General features: G+C 50.2%; 2 protein-coding genes across 8 annotated transcripts in view; one reads left to right on the top strand and one right to left on the bottom strand.

Moving 5' to 3' along the window:
- The first annotated feature begins 8 nt into the window (after positions 1-8).
- NCR1 (natural cytotoxicity triggering receptor 1) lies at positions 9-8,666 on the top strand. Of its 4 annotated transcripts, none has more exons than XM_007998099.3 (7): positions 11-194; positions 272-307; positions 496-780; positions 2,104-2,382; positions 2,873-2,920; positions 4,976-5,026; positions 5,481-8,666. In XM_007998099.3, the coding sequence occupies exons 1-7, from the start codon at positions 161-163 to the stop codon at positions 5,660-5,662; spliced, it is 915 nt and encodes a 304-aa protein (XP_007996290.1). In that variant the 5' UTR covers positions 11-160; the 3' UTR covers positions 5,663-8,666. The 4 variants fall into 4 exon arrangements, with proteins under 4 accessions (XP_007996294.1, XP_007996290.1, XP_007996295.1 ...); XM_007998100.3 differs by having other exon boundaries at positions 17-194; positions 4,979-5,026; XM_007998103.3 differs by lacking the exon at positions 272-307 and having other exon boundaries at positions 9-194.
- A 4,858-nt stretch (positions 8,667-13,524) lies between these two features.
- The window catches only part of NLRP7 (NLR family pyrin domain containing 7), a 37,785-nt gene continuing 35,800 nt past the window's right edge, over positions 13,525-15,509 (bottom strand). For all 4 annotated transcript variants that reach the window (XM_073017232.1, XM_073017233.1, XM_073017235.1 and 1 more), the window contains one exon: positions 13,525-13,882. In XM_073017232.1, the coding sequence (XP_072873333.1) occupies positions 13,750-13,882 (133 nt within the window). In that variant the 3' untranslated portion in view covers positions 13,525-13,749. The remainder of the gene's footprint in view (positions 13,883-15,509) is intronic.

Genomic DNA, 15,509 nt, shown 5'->3' with positions numbered 1-15,509 from the left:
GGTGGAGGGGGAGTGGTGAACGTTCTAATGAAAAAAGTCAACATGAAAGCTTCCTGGTGATGGGCGCTGGGGCTCACCCACCACTTCCTGTGCATCTCCCTGGCCCGCTGGGCTCAGTCCCCACCCCGCTGCTCAGCACTCGGCCGGTAGAATCTGAGCGATGCCTTCCACGCTCTGTGCCCTGCTCTGCCTCGGTGAGTTCTTGCATGGAAGGGGAATGGGATCAGGGTGTGCCTGGGAGGCAACAGGTCTCATTATTCCCGTCTTCCAGGGCTGTGTTTGAGCCAGAGAATCAGCACCCCGAAGCGTGAGTCCTTCCTTCAAAGCCCAGGGTCACTCTTTCGGGTTCAGGCCAAGCACCCTCCACCCAAGCACGGCTGGGGAGAGGGGGCGGGGTGCTGGCTTTCCAGGAAGGCCTGGGGCCAGCAGCAGGGTGGAGCCTACGGTTGGGGGGACGGGGCTCAGCTGGAACTCCAGCCTCTGATTCCCTTCCAGAGACTCTCCCAAAACCGATCATCAGGGCCGAATCCACTTACATGGTTCCAAAGGAAAAGCAAGCAACCCTCTGTTGCCAGGGAAGTTATGGAGCTGTTGAATACCAGCTGCATTTTGAAGGAAGCCTTTTTGCCGTGGAGAGGCCAAAACCGCCTGAACGGATTAATGGAGTCAAATTCCACATCCCGGACATGAACTCCCGCAAGGCAGGGCGATACAGCTGCATCTATCGGGTTGGGGAGCTCTGGTCAGAGCGCAGCGACTTGCTGGATCTGGTGGTAACAGGTAACTAACTGTCCGGTTCTCTAACTGGAGAGTGAGCTCAGTCTGCATCTGGGATGGAGCATCACCTATGAACTCTTCCAAGCCCCACTCAGACACTGCTTGTCTCAGTAGGAGGTTGGAGGAGGGGTGATCCCATCACAATCTCAGCCTACAAGGCGTTGTCTGCAAACAGTGTCTCTGTGTCCTACGAGCAGATGTGTCCTCGGTCAAGTTCTCCAAGACACAGATTCTGAGATAGATATTTGTGTGCAGGGGTGTGACTGAGGAACGTCCTCAAAAACGCCTGTGGGCCAGGCGCAGTGGCTGACACTTTGCTTCCCTCACCCATCACAGGTGGTGGGGGTTTTTGTGTTTGTTTTGAGAGGAGTTTCACTCTTGTCACCCAGGTTGGAGTGCAGTGGTGCAGTCTCCCGTCACTGCAACCTCCACCTCCTGGGTTCAAGTGATTCTCCAGCCTCAGCTTCCCAAGTGGCTGGGATGACAGGCGCCCACCACCACGCCAATTTTTGTATTTTTGGTAGAGACAGGGTTTCACTATGTTGACCAGGGTGGTCTCAAACTCCTGACCTCAGGTGATCCGCCCGCCTCAGCCTCCCAAAGTGCTGGGATTACAGGTGTGAGTCATCGCGCCTGGCCAGGTGGTGTTTTTCTAAAAAACAAAATTTAGCTTTTTTTTTTTTTAAGACAGTCTCGCTGCAGTGCAGTGGTACAATCTCAGCTCACTGCAACCTCTGCCTCCCGGATTCAAGCAATTCTCCTGCCTCAGCCTCCCAAGCAGTTGGGTTTACAGGCATAGGCCACCACGCCTGGCTAATTTTTGCATTTTTAGTAGAGATGGGGTTTCACCATGTTGGCCAGGCTGGTCTCAAACTCCTGACCCAGGAGGTCGAGGCTTCAGTGAGCCAAGATAGTGCCATGGCACTCCAGCCTGGGGAACAGAGCGAGGCCCTGTACCATTTTAAAAAATGGTTTAGATGGTAAGTATTCTATTGTGTGTATTTGACCAAAATAATAATAATTTTAAAAAATTTTTTAAAAAGCTGGCTGCCAGGCATGGTGGCGGGCCGCTGCAGTTCCAGCTACTTGGGAGGCTGAGGCAGGAGACCCGCTTGAACCCGGGAGGTGGAGGTTGCAGTGAGCCAAGATCGCGTCTCTGCACTTCAGCTTGGGTGACAGAGCGAGACTCCTTCTCAAAAAAAAAAAAAAAAAAAAAAAAAAAAAAAAAAAAAAAAAAACAAGAAAAGAAAAGAAAGGAGAAAATATACAAATAGCTGGCTGCCCATCTCTGAGTTTCTGGTGCGGTGGCCCCACCTTCTCTCATAGAAATGTATGACACACCCACCCTCTCGGTTCATCCTGGACCCGAAGTGACCTCGGGTGAGAAGGTGACCTTCTACTGCCGTCTAGACACAGCAACAAGCATGTTCCTACTGCTCAAGGAGGGAAGATCCAGAGACGTGCAGCGCAGCTATGGGAAGGTCCAGGCGGAGTTCCCCATGGGCCCTGTGACCACAGCCCACAGAGGGACATACCGATGTTTTGGCTCCTATAACAACTATGCCTGGTCTTTCCCCAGTGAGCCAGTGAAGCTCCTGGTCACAGGTGAGGAAATGCTCAATTCCCCACAGCCCCCGCCGCCGCCATGTCCTACCCGGAGCCCTAAGGGATGCCCAGAGAGTGATGGGGAGGGTGTCCAAGGGACGTCCACTTCCCGGGAGCCCAGTTGGTCATGTGAGGAAGAACACCAGAAGCAGGAAGGAGGAGGGAGCAGAGAAAGGAATGGTAAGGCGGGCGGATCACGAGGTCAGGAGTTCGAGACCAGCCTGGCCAAGACGGTGAAACCCTGTCTCTACTAAAAATACAAAAATTAACCAGACGGAGTGGCGGACACCTGTAGTCCCAGCTACTCAGGAGGCTGAGGCAGGAGAATCGCTTGAACCCAGGAGGTAGAGGTTGCAGTGAGCCGAGATCATACCACTGCACTACAACCTGGGCAACACAGCAAGATTCCATCTCAAAAAAAAAAAAAAAAGAATGGCAAGACTGGAGGAAACCCAAAATCCTTACTTTTTTTCTTTATCTCCTTTTCCAGACGACATTGAGAACACCAGCCTTGCACCTACAGACCCCACCTTTCCCGGTGAGTAACTAGTCCTTCTAAGCTCAGAGGAGAGATCAGAGCCTCCCAGGGACACTAAAAACATGGCATTCATTCAAAATATTCATCGAGGCCAGGCGCGGTGGCTCACGCCTGTAATCCCAACACTTTGGGAGGCCGGGATGGTGCATCACTTGAGGTCAGGAGTTCAAGACCAGCCTGGCCAGCATGGCAAAAACCCATCTCTACTAAAAATACAAAAATTAGGCTGGGCACCATGGCTCACTCCTGTAATCCCAGCACTTTGGGAGGCTGAGGCAGGCAGATCACAAGGTCAGGAATTCGAGACCAGCCTGGCCAACATGGTGAAACCCCATCTCTACTAAAAATACAAAAATTAGCCAGGCGTGGTGGTACTCACCTGTAATCCCAGCTACTTAGGAGGCTGAGGCAGAAGAATCGTTTGAACCAGGGAGGCAGAGGTTGCAGTGAGCTGAGATTGCGCCATTGCACTCCAGCCTGGGCAGTAGAGACAGATTCTGTCTCCAAAAAAAAAAAAAAGAAAGAAAACTAAAACGAAGAACAGCCGGGCGTGGTGGTGGTGTGCACCTATAATCCCAGCTACTCAGGAGAATCACTTGATCCTGGGAGGCGGAGGTTGCAGTGAGCCGAGATCGGGCCACTGCACTCCAGCCTGGGTGACAGAGCGAGACTCCATCTCACAAAAAAACAAAAAAAAAACAAAACAAAATATAAAATATACACTGTATATTATATATATTATATATAATACAGTGTATATTATATATATTATATATAATACAGTGTATATTATGTATATAATAATTATATATATATAGTGCATAGTATATACGGTGAACTACACTGTAACAGTCAGCCAGGCAAATATCTTGACTTTGTGGCACTTAGATTCTAGCAGGAGACAGACCATGGATCAGTGTCAGGATAGCACATAGGAGGAAATGACGCTACGGAAGGAAAAGACAAGGTAGAACAGACTTACAGGGATTGAAATGGCAGGTAACAGTATTAAATAGGGTTGTCCAGATGGACCTCATAGAGAAGAAGGCATCTGAACAAATGCGTTCAGACTTGAGTTAGTCACGTGGCTCTCAGGAGAAAGGAGGCTCCAGAGCGAGGAAACGGCCTCTGCCTGTGCCCTGGGGCAGGATGATGACTGGGGTAATAAAATAATAACTATGAGGCCAGGAGGGTTGAAAATGATGTTTGGAAATGACAGTGGGGATGGGATGGGGCTGGGGCTGCACGATTAGGACATTGAAAAAAAATTGTGAGACTTTGAATTTGACTACGTGTGAGGGGAAAGAGGTAATGATGACTTAATGAGGAAAATGAGGCTTACACAGAAGACAGGGGCTGCGTGTGGTTCCCGCGTGTAATCCCAGCACTTAGGAAGGCAGAGGCGGGTGGATCACTTGAGGTCAGGAGATCGAGACCAGCCTGGCCAACACAGTGAAACCCCATCTCTACTAAACATACAAACATTAGGTGGGCGTGGTGGCACACGCTGTAATTACAGCTACTCGGGGCTGAGGCAAGAGGATCGCTTAAACTCGGCAGGCTGAGGTTGCAGCAAGCTGAGATCGCACCACTGCGCTCCGGCCTGGAAGGCCTGTAATCCCAGCCCTTTGGGAGGCCGAAGCAGGCAGGTCATCTGAGATTGGGAGTTCGAGACCAGCCTGGCTGGCAAAACGCCGTCTCTACTAAAAATATGAAAAAAATTAGCCAGGTGTGGTGGCGTGTGCCTGTAGTCCCAGCTATTCGGGAGGCTGGAACAGAGCGAGACTCTATCTCAAAAAAAAAACCAAACAAACAAAAATAGAAGACATGATTGGTGCAAAGATACATGCTTATGAGTTCTAGACTGGAATTCCTCCTCAGGTTTGTCCATCTGTGGACCCTTCCGCTTTACCTGCTGGATGAAGCTCCTGGGACCTGCAGGGTAGGGTAGGACCTTGCAAAGCTGCAGAACGTCATGGGGTGGATCCAAGGGAAGGAGCATGGGGGCAGAAGACGTCAACATCATTCTCTTTTCTTCACTTCCCTTATTATCAGCAGACTCTTGGGACACCTGCCTTTTAACCACAGAGACGGGACTCCAGAAAAGTAAGTAGACACCTGGGGCCATAGGCTCTGAAGGAAGGAGCTGGGCATAGAGTAATGACCTGGGAAAGAGATCGGGATGAACGGAACAAGAGGGTGTCCTTGGCCAGGTGCAGTGGCTCACGCTTGTAATCCCAGCCCTTTGGGAGGCCAAGGCGGGCAGATTATCTGAGGTCAGGAGTTCGAGACTGGTCTGGCCAATATGGTGAAACCCCATCTCTACTAAAAATAGAAAAAAATTATCCGGGCATGGTGGTGCATGCCTGTAGTCCCAGCTACTTGGGTGGCTGAGGCAGGAGAATCACTTGAACCCGGGAAGTGGAGGTTGCAGTGAGCCGAGATCGTGCCACTGTACTCCAGCCTGGGCAACAAGACTGAGGCTCTGTGTACGAAAAAAAAAAAAGAGCGTGTCCTTACATCCCTGTCAGCGATCACCCTGTTCTCCTGCTGCCCACAGACCTTGCCCTCTGGGACCACACTGCCCAGAATCTCCTTCGGATGGGCCTGGCCTTCCTGGTCCTGGTGGCTCTAGTGTGTCTCCTGGTTGAAGACTGGCTCAGCAGGAAGAGGACTAGAGAGCAAGCCAGCAGAGCTTCCACTTGGGAAGGCAGGAGAAGGTTGAACACAAAGACTCTTTGAAGAATGACCACGAGACGCAGTGGCCATGGGTGGAACTGAAAGCTGGTGTTGAGCCTGGGTGGCATGAGCTCTGTGTCAGACCCACGGAGGAGGGAGTCACTGCAGGGAACAGGGGACACTGGCATTCCGTTTGTCAGAGCATCCTGGACGATGCAGAGGGTGGGAGAACTACATGCTAAATTTCTGTTTGTTTTTTTTTTTGAGACAGAGTTTTGCTCTTGTTGCCCAGGCTGGAGTGCAGTGATTTTGGCTCACTGCAACCTCTACCTCTCCATCCCTTGGGCTCAAGCGATTCTCCTGCCTCAGCCTCCCGAGTAGCTGGGATTACAGGCATGCGCCACCATGCCTGGCTAATTTTGTATTTTTAGTAGAGACGAGGTTTCTCCCTGTTGGTCAGGTTGGTCTTGAACTCCTGATCTCAAGAGATCCCCCCCGCCTCGGCCTCCCAAAGGGCTGGGATTACAGGCATGAGCTGCCGCGCCCAGCCGCTGAATTTCTTTTGTAGACAAGTCCTATGGTCTCTTCTAGGTTCTAAGTATTTTTGTGCCACTTACTGCAAACCATACTTTTAACCACTCTGGTCTTTTCTGAAAAGATCTCTTCTTTAACAGGATGGCCATGGAAATATTTTTTTTTCTACTTTGGTCTTTCTTTCCTTTCTCTGCAGGAAGCCATTCAAAATAGTTAATGACCAATATAGAATAGGTCTGTATCGAATGGTTCAGGAGGCATTGTGGCAACAACCAGTCGTAGAGAAATAGCTTTGTAAGTGAATCCTGCCGGGGGCGGTGGCTCATGCCCATAATCCCAACACTTTGGGAGACTGAGGTGGGCAGATCACCTGAGGTCAGGAGTTCGAGACCAGCCTGGCCAACACGATGAACCCTTATCTCTACTAAAAATACAAAAATTAGCCAGGTATGGTGGCATGTGCCTGTAATCCCAGCTACTCGTGAGACTGAGGCAGGAGAATCACTTGAACCCAGAAAGCAGACACTGCAGTGAGCCGAGATCACACCACTGCACTCCATCCTGGGTGATAGAGCAAGACTCTGTCTCAAAAAAAAGAAAAGAAAAAAGTAATAATAATGAGTCCTGGCTGCATCCCAACCACGCCCCAATTCCTCCTACCCCAAAGCACCACAGAATTCCATCTTCTATTTTTTGTTTTTGTTTTGTTGGGATGGAGTTTCACTGTTGTTGCCCAGGATGGAGTGCAGTGGCGCGATCTCAGCTCACTGCCACCTCCACCTCCAGGGTTCAAGGGATTCGCCTGCCTCAGCCTCCTGAATAGCTGGGACTACAGGCATGCACCACCACGCCTGGTTAATTTTTGTATTTTTAGTAGAAATGGGGTTTCGTCATGTTGGCCAGGCTGGTCTTGAACTCCTGACTTCAGGTGATCCACCAGCCTCGGCCTCCCAAAGTGCGGGAATTACAGGTGTGAGCCACCGCGCCTGGCCACCGTTCTCTCTCCTTTATCCATACCTTGCCCTGTTCTTCAGGGCTCTGCATAGATACCATTTCCTCCAAGGGAGATACCATTTCCTCCATAACTCTGACTTCACACAAAGACAGCACTTTTTTTTGTTTTGTTTTTTTTTTGAGACAGAGTCTCACTGTGTAGCCCAAGCTGGAGTGCAGTGGTTCAATCTCAGCTCACTGCAACCTTCGCCTCTGGGGCTCAAGCGATTCTCTTTCCTCAGCCTCCCAAGTAGCTGGGACTAGAGGCACGCGCCACCACACTCAGTTAATTTTTTGTGTGTTTTTAGAAGAGATTGGGTTTCATCATGTTGCCCTGGGTGGTCTTGAACTCCTGAGGTCAGGTGATCGCCCTGCCTTGGCCTCCCAAAGTGCTGGGATTACAGGTGTAAGCCACCATGCCTGGCCAAGACACTTTCCTCATCCCAGAGCACCTGCTAATTCCTTGTAACAGCACCTGAACCCTGATTCGGCATGCATGTCCATTTTCCTGTCCCCGCTGTGAACTCATGTGAATTGATCTATGTCAGATTTAGTGGCTGCGTTCACAGCTCTGGCAACTCTAAAGGGGTTCTCAGGAAATATATGTCAAATGAAGGAATGTATATACGGGGGCTGTGGCACAGCCTGCAACTTGAGACTTCTCACTAGGGGCCTTTAAATGCTGTCTGGACACCACCATCACTTTCCTCCCTGAGAACTTCTACTTATCAACCCATTTACATACTCATCACATGGGCCCCACACCCTCCCACTATTCTGGTGCCTCATGCCAGTCAAATTTATTCTCTAAATCTGATTTTTCCGTTAAATATCAACCTGGCAACACAATGAAACCCCGTCTCTACTAAAAATACAACATATTAGCCGGGCGCAGTGTCTCGCACCCATAATCTCAGCAACTAAGGAGGCTGAGGCAGGAGAACCGCTTGAACCCGGGAGGTGGAGGTTGCGGTGAGCCAAGATCACGCCACTGCACTCCAGCCTGGTAACAGAGCGAGACTCCGTCTCTAAATAAACAGACAAACTGCTGACTTGCATATTTTTTCTTTACCCCAACTCATTCCTTACATGTAGACACCTGTCATCCCAGCTACTCAGAAGGCTGAGGCAGGAGAATCACTTGCACCTGGGAGGCGGAGGTCGCAGTAAGCTGAGATCGCGCCACTGCACTCCGGCCTGGTGACAAAGCGAGACTCTATCTCAAAAAAAAAAAAAAAGTATAGGCTCAATCTTTTCAGTATTTGCTTTACTGGTTCAGCAAAAGCCAGGAAACACAACTTTGTGGTAATTGTGTTTTTCAACCGTGAGTGTTGTAAGTGGTAAGTGTTATTCAACTGTATATTGTTTACTTTATTGTAAATACTGGTGAACAGTGGTCAATAAATGGTTGTATATCCCTAATTAGAAAAAAAAGACCCGAAGTATAGCAAACTGACGCCGATCTCATTTTGCAGAGGTCCACCTGCTCTCCCCTCTCTGAGAGTGTAATCCTGTGCTTAATAAACTTCTGCTGCTTTGCTAGGTGTGTGTATCACGACCCATGCTTTGTTCACACCACCAAGGACCCAGGACTTCACAGCTTCAGCTGGTAACAGGGGAAGCAGGGGTAAGGACATTTAAAACCTGCTTGTGTGTTAACCGTAATCGCCATTGTGTAACATTGGGTCCCCAGAAGTAACTCATCTTATAACTGAATACTTTTTTTTTTGAGACGATGTCTCTCTCACTCAGGCTGGAGCTCTGTGGCGCGATCTCAGCTCACTGCAACCTCTGCCTCCTGGGTTCCAGCAGTTCTCCTGCCTCGGCCTCCTCAGTAGCTGGGATTACAAGTGCAAGCCACCACGCCCAGCTAATTTTTGTATTTTTAGTAGAGACAGGGTTTCTCCATGTTGGTCTCGAACTCCCGACCTCAGGTGATCCACCCACCTCGGCCTCCTAAAGTGCCGGGATGACAGACAGGAGCCACCACGCCCAGCTACTTGTGCCTTTTGACCAACATCTTCCTCTCCTGCCACGCCCAGCCCCTGGTAACCGCCACCTAGTCTTGCTTCTAGATCAACCATTCTTTTTTTTTTTTGAGATGGAGTCTCGCTCTGCACGCCCAGGCTGGAGTGCAGTGCTGCAATCTCAGATCACTGCAACCTCTGCTTCCCGGGTTCAAGCAATTCTCCTGCCTCAGCCTCCAGAGTAGCTGGGATTACTGAGCCACCGTGCCCAGCCAGGAGACCCACTCCCACTGACCCTCACTAGTCACGTTCTGGGTCCACGTTCCCTAAGACATAACCCACACTGGCAGCCTTTGTTCTGACCTCTCACATGTGGTCCCCACCCGATGGAAACCGGCTTCTCTGCCCACACTTCCTCTGAAGCTGTGTGTGTGACCAACCCTGATGAGCTTCCTGGAACACAGTGACCCTGCTCAGTCCTTCTCATTATTGCTTCTCCATTGTCGTATTTCACACGTTGACCACTTCCTCCTCAAAGGTGTCACCTCGCTGGCCTTCTCGGACACTTCTTGCGACTCGTTTTCTGACAGTTTTACCAGCACCAACAGGTTTACCGGCACCCCCACCGCCAGAGCCAGTCCCAGCTACACGGGAGGCTGAGGCAAGAGAATCGCTGGAACCCGGGAGGCAGAGGTTGCAATGAACCGAGATCGTGCCACTACTCTCCAGACTGGGTGACAGACTGAGAGTCCTCCTCAAAAATAAAAAACTAAATAAATTACAGTCTCGCTGTGTCGCCCAGGGTGGAATGCATGCAGCGGTGAGAACTTACGGATTTTGGTTTTCTACTCCTGGGTGACTTCACTTAGAATAATGGCCTCCAGCTCCATCCCAGTTGCTGCAAATGACATTATTTCCTTCCTTCTAATGGCCGAATAGTATTCCACGATGTATAGATACCACATTTTACCTGCTTGTCAACGGGCACTTTCGTTGGTTCCACATCTTTGCAATCGTGAATTGTTGAGTCAGCCTTTTTTTTTTTTTTTTTTTTTTTGAGATGGAGTCTCGCTCTGTTGCCCAGGCTGGAGTGCAGTGGTGCCATCTCGGCTCACTGCAAGCTCCGCCTCCCAAGTAGCTGGGACCACAGGCGCCCACCACCGCACCCGGCTAATTTTTTGTATTTTTAGTAGAGACGGGGTTTCACCGTGTTAGCCAGGATGGTCTCGATCTCCTGACCTCTTGACCCTCCCGCCTCAGCCTCCCAAAGGAGCCAGCCATTCTTAACTTGGGGTGATTTTATCCCCATGGGGACATCTGGCCACATCCCAAGAGCTTTTCAGTTGTCACGAGTTGCAGTGGGGGCAGGCTCAGGCTCACGGTGTCTGCTGGGCAAAGTCCAGGTGTGCTGCTCTGCACCATGTGGCACACAGGACAGTCCTTGTCACGGTCTCAATTGGTCCCGCCAAACTTCACGTACAAGCCCTAGCCCCAGGTGTGACTATTTGGACACAGGGCTTTTCAGAGGTAATTAATGCTGGCCAGGCACCGTGGCTCACGCCTGTAATCACAGCACTTTAGGAGTTCTGTGTTTATTACTTATAAGTGGGTAAGAGCCCAGTGTGGCAGCTCACACGTGTAATCCCAGCACTTTGGGAGGCTGAGGCAAGGGGATAACTTGAGATCAGGAGTTCAAGACCAGCCTGGTCAATACAGCAAAGCCCCATCTCTATTATAAACATTTTAAAGTTAGCCAGGCATGTTTGGCACGCACCTGTAATCCCAGCTACTTACTCAGGAGTCTCAGGTGGGAGGATCGCTTGACCCGGGAGTTCAAGGCTGCCATGAGCTAAGATTGCACCATTGCACTCCAACCTGGCTGTGAGCAACAGAGCAACACCACTATCTTGACTGGGCACAGTGGCTCACGCCTGTAATCCCAACACTTTGGGAGGCCGAGGCAGGTGGGTCACCTGAGGTCAGGAGTTTGAGACCAACCTGGCCAACATGGTGAAACCCCATCTCTACCAAAAACATAAAAATTAACCGGCAGTGGTGGCAGGCACCCGTAATCCCAGATACTTGGGAGGCTGAGGCATGAGAATCGCTTGAACTTGGGAGATGGAGGTTGCAGTGAGCTGAGATCACACCATTGCACTCCAGCCTGGGCAACTGAGTGAGACCCTGTCCACCCCACCACCCCACCAAAAAAAAAAAACCTACTATCTTAAATAAAATCAAAATTTTAAGTAGATAAAATATTTAGGGGAAAAAAACTTCAATATGCAGCAATCTGACCCAGATGTTTTCACTCCCAGCCTCTACCTACTATCTTTATGTCTTTATTTTTAGCAAATTCTACACAGGAACCTCATGCCCATGTAGAACTGTAAATGTTGACTCAGCCCCACCTGTCATGACCGGACCACTTCCTTTATTCACGCTCAGTGTCTCCACCACACTTCCCACTGATGTGAACTGTATCCCACTAAACAGTTACCCAAAGTCGGCATCACTACCAGCTGACTGTAGCCCTAAACACCATGGCGATCTCGAGCGTTTGAGAAGATCTATCTTGACAAGGGCTCACGAAAGACAGCAATGCTCAACAGCAAGATAAATGACAGCCTTCATGGTGCCATTCAGTGCTGAAGCCACTCAACCTCCAGGCTTGGGTTAGTAAAAAGAACCGTCAGCCCAGACACAGTGGCTCACGGCTGTCGTCCCAGCACTTTGGGAGGCCAAGGCAGGCAGGTCACCTGAGGTCAGCAGTTCAAAACCAGCCTGGTTGACACGGGGAAACCCTGTCTCTACTAAAAATACAAAAAATTAGCCAGGCATGGTGGCATACACCTCTAGTCCCAGCTACTCAGGAGGCTGGGACAGAAGACTCACTTGAACCCAGGAGGTGGAGGTTGCAGTGAGCCAAGATCACACCACTGCGCTCCAGCCTAGGAAACAGCGAGACAAAACTGTCATCTTAGCTTTCAACCTAAAGCATTAGCCATATGCCCTTGTTTTTGTGCCTGGAACCATGGCAACTTCCCCCATATCCAATTTTTTTTTTTTTTTTTTTGAGACAGAGTTTTGCTCTTGTTGCCCAGGCTAGAGTGCAATGGTGTGATCTCAGCTCACCACAACCTCCACCTCCCGGATTCTCCTGCCTCAGCCTCGAGTACCTGGGATTACAGGCATGCACCACCACGCCCAGCTAATTTTGTATTGTTAGTAGAGACGGGGTTTCTTCATGTTCAGGCTGGTCTCGAACTCCCAACCTCAGGTGATCCACCCGCCTCGGCCTGCCAAAGTGCTGGGATCACAGGCGTGAGCCACCGCGCCCGGCCTGACAACTTTTCATTCTTAAGGAAAATTGTGGAGTGGCTTCTATGCATTTTATATGAACGACCAAATACAGGGTGTGGAAAAGCTATGTTTGCCATGGCAATGGGAAGCAGAGAGAACTGGGGAGGCGAGAGACAGAGACATACACAGAGACTCCCAGAGACAGCCACACAGACTCACACAGAAACAGACAGGCTGGGCGCGGCGACTCACACCTGTAATCCCAGCGCTCTGGGAGGCCGAGGCGGGTGGATCACCTGAGGTCAGGAGTCTGAGAACAGCCTGCCCAACGTGAAACCCTCTAGAAAGAATACAAAAAATTAGCCCGGCATGGTCACGCCATTGCACTCCAGCCTGGGCAACAGAGAGAAACTCCGTCTCAAAAAAAAAAGAGAAACAGAGACAGCCAGAGAGACACAAAGACAGAGACAGAGATACAGAAACGCCCAGAGACAGATACACAGAGACACACAAAGAGACAGAGACACACACACAGAAACAGCGATAGAGACACAGAGACAGAGAAAGAGAGACAAAAAGAGATACAGAGGAACAGAGAGACACACACAGAAAGTAGGAGCCGGCCCGTAGGAGCCAGGCAGAGCCAGTGTGAGGCAAGGCCATCTTCTGAATTAAAGGCAACAGTGCCTGTAAGCTTGTTTCGTGGGTAACAGGATGGATGAGAACAGGGTTGGCTGTCCGTGGCCCTCAAGCTGTTTCTGGGAAGCCTCCACAGGTGCGAGCCAGGCCCTTGGCACAGATCATCTGCACTGCTTCCGTGTACAAAGGCACAGCTCAGAGCTGATGAGAGACCACGGGGCCCACAGTGCCAAGCATATTAACTATCTGGCCCGTTTGTCAACACGGGGGTTAGGATACGATCAAATAAGTCACAAAGACACACCAATCACATAGATGCACCAGGCAGTTAGTAAACTAGACCAAGGGGTGCCTGAGTTAGAGAAGAAAATAGAAGAATCAACAGAATCGTGCCTGAACTTCTCAGCAATACTTCTTCCTAGACTAAGCACAGAGTAGCATGTTTATGGCAGGTTTACCCTTGAGCATGTCAATAAACGCAGCTGCAACGAGAGTGCTCACTTTATTATCCCCGTGAGAAGGTGCATAGTATGATGTGAAGGGGGTGTGTGACTTGTGCAGAATCTCCCACAAACAGCGAGAAAACCAGTGTCGAATTCGACATCTTGACACAGACTCTAGTGTTAACACGTGACCCTCTGACCTTCATTCACAAAATATCTTAGGGACCAGATTCCCGCTTCCTGTGTAATTCGTAGAGCGATCCCAGGCTGCTCAGCAAAAAAAGTCACAGCACGCAGGTGCCGTTGCCCCGGAAGCACTGCAATCAATTGTCAGCTTAGGATTCTTTTCTTTCACTTCCTCCAACAGCTTCTTGATTTCCAAATTAGTTTCATAGGTCTTCAACCTGCAGGGATCAGAGAACACAAATGTTCCCAGGGTGCCTGTAGTTTCATTGTCCCAAGAAATTCACTCTCAACTACCCAGGATGCCTGAACACCTGTTTTCAAACACTCAAAGCAGGAAACGTTTTTGGGATTTTGGGGAGGACAGGGTCTGGCTCTGCTCTGTTGCCCAGGCTGGGGTGCAGTGGTGCCATCTTGGCTCTCTGCAACCTCCAGGTCCCAGGTTCAAGCGATTCTCATGTCTTAGCCTCCTGAGTAACAGGGATTACAGGTGTGCGCCACCACGCTTGGCTAAGTTTTGTATTTATAGTAGAGGCGGCGTTTCGACATGTTAGCCAGGCTGGTCTCGAACTTCTGGCCTCGAGTGATCCGTCCACCTCGGCCTCCCAAAGCCATGGGATTACAGATGTGAGCCACAGCACCCAGCCAGAAACGTTTTCTAAAAAGAAATTTAGACACACACAATGGGGATCCTTATAAGTCTAAGAAAAAACAGCTTATGGCCAGGCACGGTGTCTCACACCTGTAGTCCCAGCACTTTGGGAGGCCAAGGCCGGCAGATTGCTTGAGCTCAGCAGTTCAAGACAAGCCTGGGCAACACAGCGAAACCCTGTCTCTAAAAATACAAAAAGTTAGCCAGGAATGGTGGTGCATGCCTATAGTCCCAGCTACTCGGGAGGCTGAGGCAGGAGGATCACTTGAGCCCAGGAGGTGGAGGTTGCAACAAGATGGAGATTGCCCTACTGCACTCCAGCCTGGGTAACACAGTAAAACATGTCTTTAAAAAATAAATTCGAAAACTAGATAATCAGGCCGGGGCATGGTGGCTCATGCCTATAATCCCAGCACTTTGGGAGACTGAGGCGGGCAGATCACCTGAGGTCAGGAGTTCAAGACCAGCCTGGCCAACATTGTGAAAACCTGTCTCTACTAAAAATACAAAAATTAGCTGGTTGTGGTGGCAGACACCTGAAATACCAGCTACTCAGGAGGCTGAGACATGAGAATCACTTTGAACCTGGGAGGCAGACGTTACAGTGAGCCAATATCGTGCCACTGTACTGCAACCTGGGTGACAGAGCAAGACTCTGTCTCCTTGGCCGGGCGCAGTGGCTCATGCCTGTAATCCTAGCACTTTGGGATGCCAAGGCAGGCAGATCACGAGGTCAGGAGTTTGAGACCAGCCTGGCCAACATGGCAAAACCCTATCTCTACTAAAAAATACAAAAACTGGCCAAGCATGATGGCTCACGCCTGTAATCCCAGCACTTTGGGAGGCCAAGGCGGGCAGATCACCTGAGATTGGGAGTTCAAGACCAGCCTGACCAACATGGAGAAATACCATCTCTACTAACAATACAAAAAAATTAGCCAGGCATGGCGGCCCATGCTTGCAATCCCAGCTACTCAGGAGGCTGAGGCAGAAGAATCGCTTGAACCTGGGAGGCTGAGGTTGCAGTGAGCAGGGATCGCACCGTTGCCCTCCAGCCTGGGCAACAAGAGTGAAACTCCGTCTCAAAAAAGTAAAATAAAATAAATACAAAAATTAGCCAGGCATGCTGGCACGCGCCTGTAATCCCAGCTACTCAGGAGGCTGAGGCAGGAGAATTGCTTGAACCCGGGAGGCAG

The sequence above is a fragment of the Chlorocebus sabaeus genome, chromosome 6 (genome assembly GCF_047675955.1).
Source record: "Chlorocebus sabaeus isolate Y175 chromosome 6, mChlSab1.0.hap1, whole genome shotgun sequence".
In the NCBI taxonomy this organism is placed as follows: Eukaryota; Metazoa; Chordata; class Mammalia; order Primates; family Cercopithecidae; genus Chlorocebus; species Chlorocebus sabaeus.
This window is presented reverse-complemented; position numbering and strand designations above follow the sequence as displayed.